The sequence below is a fragment of the Benincasa hispida genome, chromosome 3 (assembly GCF_009727055.1).
Source record: "Benincasa hispida cultivar B227 chromosome 3, ASM972705v1, whole genome shotgun sequence".
In the NCBI taxonomy this organism is placed as follows: domain Eukaryota; kingdom Viridiplantae; phylum Streptophyta; class Magnoliopsida; order Cucurbitales; family Cucurbitaceae; genus Benincasa; species Benincasa hispida.
The window spans coordinates 50,787,402-50,802,740 of NC_052351.1; the positions used below are offsets into that span (position 1 = coordinate 50,787,402).

The 15,339-nt window shown below is 34.4% G+C and overlaps 1 protein-coding gene and 1 non-coding gene across 2 annotated transcripts; one reads left to right on the plus strand and one right to left on the minus strand.

The window, feature by feature from the left end:
• Positions 1 to 9,422: 9,422 nt before the first annotated feature.
• On the plus strand, positions 9,423 to 9,594 carry LOC120074836. The gene has a single exon (XR_005481115.1). It is a non-coding gene; the product is annotated as a small nucleolar RNA snoR138 (small nucleolar RNA).
• A 1,358-nt stretch (positions 9,595 to 10,952) lies between these two features.
• LOC120073914 lies at positions 10,953 to 12,549 on the minus strand. The gene is made up of 2 exons (XM_039026829.1): positions 11,582 to 12,549; positions 10,953 to 11,441 (listed from the first exon to the last, which is right to left on the minus strand). The coding sequence occupies exons 1-2, from the start codon at positions 12,329 to 12,331 to the stop codon at positions 11,325 to 11,327; spliced, it is 867 nt and encodes a 288-aa protein (XP_038882757.1). The 5' UTR covers positions 12,332 to 12,549; the 3' UTR covers positions 10,953 to 11,324.
• Between the last annotated feature and the right edge of the window lie 2,790 nt (positions 12,550 to 15,339).

The following is a 15,339-nucleotide window of genomic DNA, read 5'->3' on the forward strand; positions in this document are numbered from 1 at the left end:
AAAATAAATTGGAATAAAGTAAAGATAACACCTCTAAAGTCGGCCAAGAACGATGAACAAATGCTCTGATACCAAATGATAAGCACCTGCGATGCTTGTTGGATGTAAAGCTAGAGGTCCTTCTAGGATCCTTGCAAACACTCACAAAGAAAACTAACTTAGATCAAAATTAGAATCTATGATGGCCCTCTTAGATCCTAAGACAACTCACTCCAGAATTAGCTTGATGAAGATAAATCCAATTAATTGATTTAAACATCAAATCTAAAGCAAGATTTGAAAGAAAAAGACAACACCAAAGGGTTGAATAAGCACAAGCTTTTTTGCGATGGATAATCTTAGTTTTGAAAAGCATTACAAGTCATTTTATAGGTCAAATGATCATGGATAGACCAAGAAACTCAAAAGTCATTCAAATACAATTAATTGCAAATTGTAAAAAATACCACCTAGAAACGTGAAACTTAATTGCATATTAAATTTTAAGTCAAAATGCAAAACTAGAAATGTAGAAAGTCTTCAAATTGCCTTAAATATATCCTTTAGAAGGTGACAAAGTAGATGTGTACGTTTGACAGGTTTGACATCACATTTCTCCATGCAGTGCACATTTGACAGCATGTTCTTCACAAAATTTGCACACTTTTTTTTATCACCATGTCATCTTCCAAACTATAGGACTTTTCCTGTGCCATCTTCATGCCATTCTCTTCTTGACCCATTGAATAAAATTAAATGAAACTTTGGTCTCAAAATTATTTGTCGATTCTTGTGAATTTGCTAGTTTTTGAAGATATAGTGTGAATACCTCTCTTGAATCATCATTGCCTTGCTTCTTGTAATTGGTCCTTTAGGTACATGCAATAGTTTGATGGTTGAATTCACATCAAGAAGGTTGAGAGAGGAGAGTAGAGAGTATTCTGAGATGAGGGAATGAATGAGACAATTTGAAAGGCTAAAGGCCTTCACCTTTTATAGGTACAGAGAGCCAACGGGAAAAGACGCAAACAACTCTCGGTCACAGATCATGCAGGCCACAAAAAGCGTGGAGCCACTAAACGTGCGGCTGAAGGCTTGACTGCACTCATCGCGACATGTGGAGCGTTGAAAATAATAATTATTAATAATTTTTTTTCAAAAAATAATCACACACGCGCCTCGCCACGTTCGAACGTTTGTCCATCTGTCTGGTTGGTGGTGACGGCGACAGCGCGTGTAGGATTTCCATCATACCCATATTGGTCTATCTTGTCACTCCCTCTAAATATGGGTACCCCTAGAGGCCCAAACCCAAGGTCCAAGATAGGAGTATACGAAGGAGAATTCACTTCCCAACTTAACCGATGTGGGATTCTCAAAAGCCATTTTTTTATTAAAAAAAAAAATCAATTTTCACCAACAATCCCCCACTTGAACCTTTCGTAGTGTAGATGATTCAGAATATACTAGAGTAACCCTAGGGTTTGAACGCTATCTCTAACAACATCTCACATAGAGTATCATTAGGGTGTAGTTTGAAAGTCCGTGCTTTAAGGCCTAGCATGTGTATCCCGGTTTAGTAAACGTTCTAAAGAGTTTGCCTAAAAACTCCATAGGAAGTGGCCCCCACTTCCACATTCACAAAGGTGGGTCTTTCAAGAGTACTCCTATAGCTAGGTACCTTGCTTGACATCAAGTTAGATCTCATTAAGAACTGAGTTCAACTTCTCTTTCGCTTTAGGATATCATGCTCAGATTTCAAGTTATAGAAAGGGAACTCTGTGTTCGTTTTAGCATGATTCACTATATATAACTTATGATCAGTTATTACCCGATGAACCTATTTCGTGGGATCTCTAGTCTATAGGTTAAGTTTTAGCATGAATCATCCGAGAGGGAGTTCCAATCAGCATCCCTATCTTTCCAGGATAGCAGGAAACTTCTGATAATGTAATCTTAGGTTCTGGGTTTTTTTCAAGTACCTCATAGCCCTTTTTATATCATTCCAATGCTCTATACTAGGTCTGCTTGTAAACCTACAAAGTATCCACAGCATAAGCTATTTTAGGCCTAGTGCAGTTAGCAACGGATCTAAAACTGCCTATGATGCTCGCATACTCAGATTGATTAACACTGTCACCAGTATTCTTGAACAACTTAACACTAGAGTCATAAGGAATACATGTTGGTTTACATTCAAAATAGTTATATTTCTTTATAATCTTTTCTACATAGTGAGATTGGTCCAAAGAAATTCCCTTTTAAAATCTAGTCACTTTTATGCCTAAGATTACACTCGCTTCTCCTAAGTCTTTCATGTCGAAGTTTGCACTCAATGTAGATTTCACATCATTAATGACGTGCAAGTTCGATTCAAAAATTAACAAATCATCTACATACATACACAAGATGGTGCAAAGATTATTTTCAAATTTATAGTAGATGTATTTGTCACTTTCATTAACCTTGAAACCTTTAAATGGGATTAGGATATCAAACTTTTCATGTCATTGCTTAGGAGCTTGTTTTAGACCATAGAGAGATTTATCTAGTTTACAAACCTTATTTTCTTGACCATGGACTACAAAAACCTCAAGTTGTTCCATGTAAATCTCTTTTTCAAGTTCAGTGTTTAGGAAGGTGATCTTTACATCCATCTAATATACTACGAGGTTATAAAAGGCAACGAGAGAAAACAAAACATAGATTGAGATAATTATAGTGATGGGTGAAAAGGTGTCAAAGAAGCCTATGTTTTCTCTTTGTCTAAAGTTCTTTGCCACTAACATGGCTTTAAACTTGTCAACTGTTTCATCAGGTTTAAATTTCTTCCTTAAAATCCATTTGCACCCTATTGCCTTGCAACCTAGAGGTAGGTACACTAAGTGTTAAGTCCTACTTGACTCAAGAGAGTCTATCTCATCATTAATGGCTTCTTGCCATAAGTTGGCATCTATAGAGGACAAGGAAATCTTTAGGTCTTTAGGAACTTCTTCTATATTATAGGTCTGGAAGTCATCCCCAAAATCCTTAGCGGTTCTAGTTTTTTTGCTTCTTCTAGGTTATGGGTCGACTTTCTCTGTAGAGGTAGGGTTTCTAACAAGGGTTAAACTAAAGGAAATCGACACTCGAGATTTCCGTGAGAAGCGAAACAAGACTATTCCAAATTACAATCATGAATCAACAATACATTTACAGTCGACTTCAAAACAAACAGTTATACAATTATATAAAGAAATTACAGCATGAATAAACTCAAATGCATAGAAAGACGAACTTTACGCACATCAGCAGAAACGTCTCCATGCTCCAATGTGCACTCTGATCGAACAACAGCAATCACGAGCAATCAATCTACACGACCGCAACACCACACGAACACTTTGCGCTCGTCCTCAATGATCTCCTTGGTCACGAACTCCTTTGCAATAGTGAACCACCTCCACAACATCACAAACGGCCTCTAGAAAACCTCGACGATGTCGAGTTGAGTTTGACACCACTAACAAGACGATCTTGGTATTCTCGATGAGAAAATCTAGAGGGTGAGCTCTATTCGAACTTGGTATGAGGCAGACCAACGGAGGAAACAACGATCGCGTACACGACTGGGCAAGTGGGAGAAGTCGGAGACCTATCGTATAGGTCGATGCCCAATCGTTTAGATAAAACTATGTGATTGTCTAGTAAAGGCTATGCAATCGTTTAGCTTGGTCTGTGCCTACAGACTCTACACGATCGTTTATCTTGGGCTAGCGATCGTCTAGCAAAGCTATGCAATCGTTTAGTAAACATTGCACGATTGTTAAGCTCACACCTGCACGATCGTTTAGTTCGCCCAGCCGTCGTTTAGTAAATCTATATTTACTTGACGACTTCGTGATTTTCTTTTCGCTGAAGAGAAAACTCAAAATCTTTTCAAACTTTTGTAAAGCAAAAAAACTTCTTTTCAAAATAGGAAACCACTTTCTATACTTACGGTTACCATTATCTAATAACCACCCACTACTTTGGTTATTTAAAAGAAAAAATATTAATTATCTAATAATTATTATGATTATGAACATAAATGATAACCAACTTATCATGTTATATATATAACTTATAGTTTTAATATTTCATCTTATGAAACATATAAACCATAGTTCTTTTCCTATTCCATGGTACTTAATGTAAATCTCATTTACATCAATCCTCCATTAGATGTATCTTATACATCATACCGATTATATCATATATAATCAAAATACCTCTTGTCAATTTGAACATTTCAAATCAACACCAAGAACTGATCCTCAACAGAATCCAAGCTACTAAGGGGACCTCATGGACTTGTAGATCCGAAGCTCCAACGGTACGTGAATAACTGACTAAACTCCTTTGTCACGAGATCCACCATCAGTTAACTGACAGACACTCCACTAAAGATCGACAGTTGAACTCTCCTCACTACAGATATATTATGTGTCCATCTCAACCAATCAGTAGTGTGACAACCCTTCACAGATCACTCGTAAGTACAGCTAGGCCAATAACCGTTATGCCCCTGTAGTTACATCTGTCTCTTTAAGTACCACTGATCCCTTTAATGAACATAAGTCATAGTCTTACTATGACTGAGTCTTCTCTTCCAAAGAGAAGTTGTGGCCACTATGTTCAAGCCCCAAAATCAGTCCTTAAAGGAGCAATCTCTCTACTTATCCCTACTTCGGGAAAGGAGTGAATTCCATCTTGTGGATTGAGTTCCCAACTCCCAGATCATACAAGTCCACAAAAAGGTAGGCATGTTAAGTTGGCAATTTTGCCGCTCTCACCCATACTAATCAAAGAACCACCCTCAAATGTAGAAGTTCACAAAATACTCAGAATTGAGGTCATGTCACCTATGGTCGTTTAGGTGAGATGCAAGTCTCTAGTATCAACAGCGTTATATACAGAGTCTAGTCATTTCGTGGTCTAGATCTTATACAAACTCTTCATATAGGACACTCCCGCTCCACGTCTTCACATGAATGGTCAGGATCAACCATCTGTAGTAGTTTACAACACTTGCAAAGCTCTACAAAGCGGGTCGTATCCGTAGTGTCACCAAGATCAGGTATCCCACCTTAATCCTTATACTACAGACCAATTTAGGTTATCACTTAAGGCATGATCCACTTGTATATCACATATACATGCTTAAGTTCAAATAAGATAACTAAGGAGGTTTGTTTATTCGATATGAGTAAATGCCAGAATTAAATAACAGTTATTTTATTCATTGAACAATGTGTATCTTTACAAAACAACGAGACTCTAGGAGAATTAGGACACCAATCCCAACATAGACTACTGGATCCCGAGCCTCCACTATTTCTCGATATAAAAAGAAATCTATTCTCAAAGAAGTCAGCATCATTTAACTTAATGATCACTTGGTTTACTAGATCATAGAACCTATAGATTTTACTATTTATGGCATGACCTATAAAGAAGTATTCATAGGCTCTACTGGCTAGCTTTCTTTTTTTAAGGTCTAGAATCCTTACAAAGGCTAGACAACCCCATATTCTAAAATATGATAAGTTTGGTTTCTTATTTTTAAGGACTTCGTAAGGTAAAGTTGTGTTTTTAGACTTTGGTATTATATTGAGGACATAACAAACGGTAAGAATGATTTCACCCCACCAATAAGACGTGGCTCCTGAACTAAGTAAAATAGCAACTACCAACTCAGCTAAAGTTTTATTTTTCCTTTCAACTTTTTTGTTCATTTTAAGAGAGTAAGGTGCAGTCTTTTCGTGTATTATTCTATGAGAGTTAAAGAACTCATTAAAGTTGTCTGAGTCGTATTCAATTCTCCTATTACTACGAAGTCTTTTAACCTTTCTATTAAACTGATTTTCTACTTTAATTTCAAACAATTTGAAGGCATCAAAAGCATCACTTTTGTTTTTCAGCAAATATATAAAAGTAAAATCAAAGCAATCATCAATAAAAATAATAAAATATCTTTTACTGTTCCTAGTCAAGATGCCATCAAATTCACATAAATCAAAATGAATTATCTCTAAAGGCTCAAAAATCCCAAGTATAGAATTATGTGGAGTTTTAGTAATTTTAACCTGACTACAATACTCGTATTTATCAAATTCATTCATGGATAACTTAGGTATCATTTCCAGCCTAATCATGATTAATTTCTTATTAACATGACAAAGTCTAGCATGACAAACATTCGTAGATCACAACATATACACCTAAGATTTCATTTTATTAATGTCTAAATTTAATCTGAACATTCGCTCAATTGCATACCCTTTGCCTACGAATACATTGTTTTTAATAAGGGTATATAAATCTGCTCCTATGATTTAAGTAAATCCGACCTTGTTGAGGAGATAGCCTGAGACCAAGTTCTTTCTTATTTCCAGAGTGTGCAGGACATTCTTCAATGTGAGGGTCTTCTTGGAGATAAACTTCAGCTCCACCTCGTCGGTCCTAACAAATTTCGTAGAGTGGTGATCTCCCAACAAAATATTATTATCCTTTATTTCAATTTAAATTTTAAATAGACTAAGGTTGTGACAGACATGGTACGTGGCGTCATTGTCTATCCACCACCCCTCAGAACCACCAATCACATTTACTTATGTGATCATGACAAGTAACGATTCCTTTGTTAGGTTCGCCTGACCAGCAGGACGACACTTGTTTCCACAATTCCTAGCCATGCATCCAGGTTTATTACAGTTAAAGCAAAGGAACTGTACCATTTCTCTCGATGGGGTTTCTGTTTCTTTTGTTGGTTATGGTTGTCGGAACCATGGTTCTGACCTTTTATTTTTGTCCCTTTGGACTTTTGGTCAGACTTTATCACGACAGAGGCAGATCTCCCAGGTATGATGTTCACCTCCTCCCTCTAATTCTGCTTCTGGGCTTCCTCCTCAATCCTTAGCCAGGTGATAAGACTCTTCAAGGAAAACTCCTTGGTTTTATGCCTCAAGGTATTCTTAAAATCTTTCCACAAAGGGGGCAAATTGTTAATAATAACAACGACTTAGAATTGTTCGTTTAGAGGCATACCTTCAGTTATTATTTCAAGAGTTCCACAGATTTGTCATCCGTTATCTAAAACTTGAGGTAACAACTCACAGCATGTTTTTTTGACCCGACCTCCTCAGTGTCGTATTTCTTTTGCAGGGCATCCCAGACTTCCTTTGTTGTCTTCATTGTACTATACTAGTCATAAAGGTCATCAATCAAACCATTTAATATAAAATTTTTACATAAAAAATCTTTCTCTTCCCAATCAGTAGCTTCTTTTGTTTATTGTTTAGTTGGATCTTCTATCGGGATGGTTGGCTTATCTGTGGTACAAGCATCAACAACTTTCTTGACAGTTAGAAAAAATAACATCTTCTGCTTCCACTGTTTGAAGTTCGCTCCTTTGAACCAAAATGAACGATTGGGGTCGAATGTCATAATGTCATTGTTGTTTGTGAGGGCCATTACAAAATTGGCAGATCAAATATCTTAAAAATGTTAGAACCGACCACCATTTGATAGTGAAACTCGACAGTAGCGAACAGTCAGGAACTGGCGGTCATCATAAATGTGGAACCTGCAAAACAAAAACTCGTTACAGGCTGAGTCACGGATCTTGCTCTCTTTAAGACGTTTTATGGCTCTGCCTATGTGTGCAAGCAGGTCAACAGTATTGCCACGTCATCCTTAAGATAAAACAACCCCAAAGAAAGGTCTTGATCGAAAATGTACCGTCACCAACCGAAAACTCACACCGTTCAGACTGATTTGCTCGAAAAATGTAAAATTGGAAAATATGGTTGAGAGAGAAGAGTAGAGGTATTCTGAGATAAGGGAATAAATGAGATGATTTTAGTGGCTGGGGGCTTGTGCCTTTTATAGGTGCAAAGAGCCAATAGGAAAAGACGCAAAAACTATGGGCCACAGAACATGTAGAGCCATAAATTGCGTGGAGCCATTGAATGTGCGCGTTGAAGGCTTGACTGCACTCATTGCGATGCTCCAAAAATAATTATAATAATATTTTTTCTCAAAAAATAATCACACACATGTGCCTCATCTCGTCACGTCCGACCGGACGGACGGTGGCAACATGCGTGTGGGATTTCCACTGTACCCATATTGGTGGGTCTCTTTACTCCCACTAAAATATGGGTACTCTTGGGATCCAAACCCAAGGTCTAAGATGGGAGTATATAAAGCATTCACTTCCCAACTTAACCGATATAGAATTCTCAAAATCCATTTTTTTTAAAAAAAAAACACTCAATTCTCACCAACAGATATTGATGGAGGCAGAAATTTGAGGTATAGGCCCTAAACAGGAGGCCAGCGATGATTCGTGCCAGCTTTGGTACGTTCTTTCATCTGTTAGGTTTGATGGATTGAGTCGCAGAGGAGGCAGGAGGTTCGGGCAAAGGTGGTAAAAAGGGCATCCCAATTCAGCTGCAGATGCTCGATCTGGCCGTTTCTGGCATTTTCTTCCATTATCTCCTCTATCATTACCACTGTGAATTGGTACTTCCAATAACTCGCAGACATCCGAATAAACACATCCGTTTAACATCCTCCAGAACCAATTGCACCTATTTGACTTAAAACTTTATTGTCTTTAGAATGAACGTCTAGACTCGAAAAGGTGCATCCCTTCAACAAAAGGGTAATATAAGATTTTACTAAGAATCTAAGGGAAAAATGGGTATCTAAAAACTCTTATCTATATTGCCCCTTTTATAAATAATATATATATATATTATGGACTTTTCATAGAGTATTATTGGGTAATTACTCAAACTAACTTAAAATTTTTATTATTATTTTTTTCTTTTATAAAAATGACATGCTTCCTAAATTGTGGTTTTCCTCCAGAATGAAATTTTCTTCTTACCTTTAGGTTACAAAAACATCAAATGTTGACAAAATTCATCTGTCCTCTATCATCTCTATCTTTTTTTTCTTCTTCTCTCACCTCTATCTTTCTTCTTAGAGGAGAGAGAAAGAGAAGTAGAAGAAGAGAGAAAAAGAATTTTTTATTTTTCAGGTTAGTTTGAGTAATTTCCTAATGCTATTCAAAAAAGAAGGGCGATACTGTAATTTTACTGGTACGAACTTACGGATATAAGCCCAGCCCATTTAAGACGGGGCCCGATTCGGAAAAGCCCAAAACATAAACCCTACATAGAAACCCTAAATCAAATGTCGCTATTAAATTGTTCCCGCCTCCTTTCTTCAATCGTAGTGGACTCACTTAAAAAATTTCAAGCAATGAACCAATTTTCTCTGTTTTTCTCTCACTCTTTGTATTTTCATTGCAATTTCTTCAAGATCTTTCTTGTAATGTTGCTAATTCTTTTCGTTTGTTAGATTCGGGGGAAAAATTGAATCTGGAAATGGTTTTGACTTTTGATTCCTGCCTAGCCTTTCGAATAACCAGAAGGTGAACAGATTATTCTTCAACACCGTTTGGTTCAGACAAAGGCTTACATCAATTGATCGGTTTATTGAATATTATTCCATCGCCGAATCCGTTTGAGGGAGTCGAACGCTTTTTTCTTTCGTTCCCCTCCTAGATAGATTCGGACATTTCTCTTCCTACCCCAACATCTTTTGTATTCTATTCGCTTTTTAGCTCTTTTGATAAGGAATCTGAACTGGGTTTTGTTAACTTTCTCGAATATTGGGTGTTCTTTCTTTTTAGGTGAATCAGGGTGTGCTGGATGTAGATTTAGATTCTGTTGCGAGTGTTTAACACTGAATAATGATTAAACGAAGCTTTGTTGATTAGCGAAAATGATTTTCTGCTTGATCTAGGAATTTGATCATCTTTGGTAATCTGATTGTGAAAAATGGGGTTGATTACGTAAATGGGTTGCATTGTTTGATGTTCAAGGCAATGTATTGCGTAAATAATACAAATGGGGCGAAGCTACGGTGTTTTGTCAAGTTGTCAAGCCATGGTTTGATATTTTGTGAATAGTTCAAATCCCACCATTGATCTTTCACTTTCTGAAGTGGGTCATGACTCATGAATCTCTTTCCTTTTCATTAGGCTCTATATTTCTTCCCTTCTTAAGTTTTTCTCTACTGAATTATTTGATTTGATCAATTTCGTATTATTGTTTACTGTTCAAATCTAGAAAAAGGAATATAAAGAGAATTCTCTTGTAGATTTTGCTTGCTCCATTATTTAGTGGGTCACTCGCTCAATTCCATTTCATTATTTTGCTTGAACTTAGCTTCATCTTTGATGGTTTTGCCTTGTATGTAAGCGATTTTAATTAGCTTATAGGCCCTATATTTACCCCTAAATTTCATGTCGATTTGGTAATGATTTGTCTTTCGAATTTTTGTTTTTGAAAACTTAAGCTCATAAACTTTGCTTCCACCTTAAAATTTTTTCATTGTTATCTTTCTTTTACCAATGATTTAAAAAATTAAGTCTAATTTTGAAAATAAAAGAAAATAATTTTTTTTTGAAATTTAACTAAAAATTCAGCCATTGCATGAAAAATGGGGGGGAATAGACTTAATTTTCAAAAAAATTATTCAATCATTTAATAAAAATCATGATAGACCTTATTTATTCAAATCATGAAATTTTGGAGTAAATAGGTTTATTTTTCGAAAATAAAAAATAAAAAACAAAAAACAATATGGTTGGGGTTTAGTTTAGTAAATTTGATTTTCTTTCGCAAGGCAAGGACCTTTATGTTTAATCGAATCTCTGGTCCTGTAATTTATTTCTTTTTGGTTCTTAAAGATGGAAATTGCTCTTTGGATTGAGGTGTTTCCAGTCAGTCAGGAATCAAAGAAAAAGGATTTAGAAGGGTTTGAAGGTAAATTAGGATTCAAGTCATTCTTTAATGCTAAAGACCTATTAGTTGGTTACATTAATTGGAGTAGGACAAAAGCTATAATGTAGAGATCATGTCAGAGTAATTGTATACAGATTGAAATAGTGTTTTAACCATTAAATATTGAGGCTTCAACAAGTTTTGCTAAAATAATCTCTTTCATTTCCACTGTATATTGTGTAAATATTGTACTTCTCCAGACTGACCACTATGGAAGACCCAACAAAACCAAACAAGCCTTTTAAAATTCATGGTTGAACAACACTCAGTATTGGCATAAAATCCATCAAATATAATCCAAGCAGGATTCTTGAACCTATTTTTGTTCTTAAAGCTATAATTCTATGTACAGACATGGTAAACTTTGAATAAAGTGGTAGAACTGGGATTTGGCACATCCACCTCAATTCATTCTCTAGTGTTAGAGTTTGTCTTCAAGGCAGAGCCAACTTTTAGCTTTCCTTAGAGCCCATCATAGTGTCCACCAACGGTTATGTGAGCTCTTGTCTGTGGAAGTCCTCTTGCTGCTGAGATCGCTTCATTTAATCTACTAGCTTGCTGAACTGCTTCCTTTAATTTCTGCAACCAAATGCTATGAAATAAGCTTTGCTGCAGTTTATGGGTTATATGGACCGAACATTTTCACTTATTCCTAAAAAAATTTTGCTTAGTCATTACTGCTTTAGGGAAATATTACATAAAAGTTTTGAATTGCTGACCTTATCATGGGTATAGATCTGGATTCTCAGCTTTTGTTGGTTGCCTCCATAAAACAGAATACAAATAGTGGCAGCTGCAACACCAAAGGAGCAAATGGCTCCAATCCCATTTAAACTCCACTTTAATATGTTTAACCCACCCATGGATCCATCCCAATTCATCTCATCTTTGTTTGCACCACTCTCTTTGTTGCTTTTCTGGTTCATCAAATTCATTCTGGGTGAGTTTGCAATGTTCTCCTTTGCCTCACCCCCATCATCAAACTGATAATGCCCTACATCAATTTGAGGCTTTGTTCCTATGTTACTTGATCTGGGTGAGTCTATTTTCATGTCGACGAATTCATTTTCCTTCATTTTCTTGAAGAAAACTTGAGTAACAGTGTCTTGATCTGCTTCCACAGCTCCTTTCTGATCCTTCTCACTCAGGGCTGATGGCATAGCACTGATCGCCATGGACTCCTTATCTTTTTCTTTCAGTGCCAGTGAATCATCATCTGGGATTTTGACAATTGGTGAGTCCAATTGAAGATGAACAGGAATCGGTTGTTTAACCAATCTTGAAGAAGACCTTGGTGGTTGGCTGATGTGCTTGGAAGAATCCATTGATGGACACAGGAAGTAGTTCATATCAAACACAATCTTTGCATCAGAAGCTGAACTTCTCTTAGCTGAAACAATCTTCTTCTGATCATCTTTGTAATCAAGCAACCCATCATCAGAGAGGATTTCCCATTCATGGAGGTCCATTTTTTCTTGCTTTCTGGAGGAACTAGGAAGAAATAGAGGATGATGAATGATGAGAAAGAAAAGAAAGTCACAACAGAGGGACTTTATATGAAAGAAGACTCAAAATTTACAACTTTTTTTTAATGGGGTTTGCTGAAGTGCTTTGGCCAAAAGCCCTCTGGAGTCTGGTGTCTTGTAGCTCTTGGACAGGGGGCTGCTAAAAGCAAAAGGATTTGAAGTTGTTTTGAGTACTTATCCTTTTTATTTCTCTCAAACAGTAATGACAAAAGGGTGTCGATAGGGTCTGTAGGGACCCACCAAGAACTCAAATGATAAACCCTCTTGGAATCTATCTTTTTTCTTTGTGCTTCATTTATTGAATTTATTTTTCATCCAGTTCAGGGTGAAGAAAATCCTTTCTCAAGATGCTTTGTTTGGAGGGAAAAACTGAAAATCTTGAGATAAAAAGTTGAGAGGGTATGAATGATGATGATTTATTGATGATTTGTTGACTATGGTAGGTGATTTTTTTTGGGTGATTCTAACAAGTCACAGCCTCACAGGAATGGAACCAAAAAAACTATTAAAAAAGTGTGTCGGTTGCTTGCTGGGATTGTCTAGAAACGATAAGGAAAGGATAAGTGTATTTGTTTTTCCATTCTTTTTTTCTCTTTTAGAAGGAAGAGGAAAGTTAAAGGTTATATGTAAATGCAGCTGTCCATAGCTAAGAATCTTCTCATTGATATAACCTAGATAGGGTGGTCTTTTTCCTTTCCCTTTAATTAATGGAACTAGTAAGCCTAGTTTCATAATTTAATGATCTTTGTAGGTTAAGTTATAAGGTTTGGTCCTTGAATTTTGGAGTTTGTGCATAATTTGGATCATAGATGTTATATAATTTTATGATAAATTGCAAAAATCATTAATAATGTTGAATTTTTTTTTTTTTTTTTTGGATTTTTCAATAAATGTCTTTATGATTGATAACTCGTCTTCTACAAACATTTGATATCTAACTTACATTACAATATACTTTTATAACTTATCGCATATTGGGCCTTCAAACTTAAGTGTTAAAATGGGACCATTAGATTTACATAATTGTAGATATTGCCACAATTGTATCATTTGGGGTCTAATTTCTATAATTATTGTAAGTTTTAAGGGTTTAGTTTTTAACACTTGTATATGTTTGAAGGTTCAATTTTTTTAACACTATTTGAAGGTTCTATTTTTTTATGGTGCAATTGTAACTACCACTATATTTCATAATTTCACCCTAGATTTTTGAACCTTTAATTTAATATATTATAAGTTGTTATATACTTCATAATTTCACCTTAGTTTTTAATAAGTCTTCAAGCTTTTAATTTTACGTATAATAGATTTTTGAACCTTTAATTTTATGTATTATAAGTTATTAAGGTTTCATTTTGTAACTATTTTATTTTTTATTTTTTTTTTGAAAATTAAATCTATAGGTATTATTTTCATTTTCAAATTTTTGTTATCTACTTTTATTTTATCTCTAGATTTTGACAATTGTGAAATTAAAAAAAAATTAATTGATTTAGATGTAAATTTGAATTTTATGTTTAAAGAAGTATAATCATTTGGTCTTTGTACTTAAAAAAAGTATATAAAAGTTCAAGGATTTGATGTGTAACAATTTTGTTTTTTGTTTTTATTTTTTTAAAATAAAGTCTATGGAGACTACTTTCTTCTTTTGTTTTCATTTCTTCTTTTGTTCTCTATTCATCGATGATTTTTAAAAAATCAAGCCAAATTTTGAGAACTACAAAAATTAGTTTTCAAAAAGTTCTTTTGTCTTGAAATTTGGTTAAAAATTCAATTATTGTACTTAAAAAAAAATGATTATCAAAGGGGCCGAAGTGATTAATGAATAAATAGACCATCTTGAATTTTTTTGACTAAATTTGTATTCCAAACCTGCTTTTATTTTATCATTGGGTAAAAATATCAATGGTTACCCGAAATCCAAATATTGCAAGGTGTGTCAAATTTCAGAACTTTTAATTTTATTGAAATGAAACAAAGACTTTGACAATTTCCTATTTTGCCTTTTTATGTTATATTCACCCACTAGTTCTTTATTTTATTTAACTAAAAGACTAATGAAAATCTTTTAAAACATGCTGATTTCATTCAAAATTAATCGTTTCACACTATTATTATTGGTCGATATTATTTGACTTTTTTATTTTTTATTTTTTAAAACTAACATTATTTTTACATATAATTTTTTTTTTTTTTGTTGATATCCATTTTTCAAAAATCAAGTCAAATTTAGAAGAGAATAAGCATTTTAATATTTGTTTTTGTTTATATAATTTAACTAAAAATTCATGAATTTCTCGAAGAAGGTGGACCATAGCAAGAAATTTACGAGAAATATAAATTTCAAACTCATAATATTTAAAATCAAATTCATGTCGTAAATTTCTAGCCAATTTTGTTGTTAGGGGTGGCCATAAGTTCTTCATAGAAATTAGTTGTATTTGTTTCAAAACGAAATGGCAAATATCAATTTATATGGCGGAATTTGAGATCGTATCAATTTAAATTCTAAATTAATAATTGTATCGATTTGAACCCTAAACTTTGGAGTTGTATCAACTTAAAACTCTAAACTAATAGTTGTAGCAAATACAGTTAGTAGTTTAGGATTTAAATTGAACTTCCAAAAGGTATAATTGGTATTTATCCTAAAAAAATCAAATATACTCGAACCAATAATATATGAATGAAAAGCTTTAGTGTCTTGAACTTAGAAAAGTATTGATACCATTAACCTTTAAAAAAATGAAATAAAAGGATGACCTTATCGTTAGTATCTACTTAATATTTTCTTATTTTATTTTCTTTTTATTATACCTTCTTTCATCAATCTCTAAAACTACCTACTTCAATGAAGATATATAGACTATTACAAATAATAATAAAAATAAATAAAATAATGAAACCACAAAAAACCTTAGGACTTAAATATTTTAAGAAAGTTGTATGAT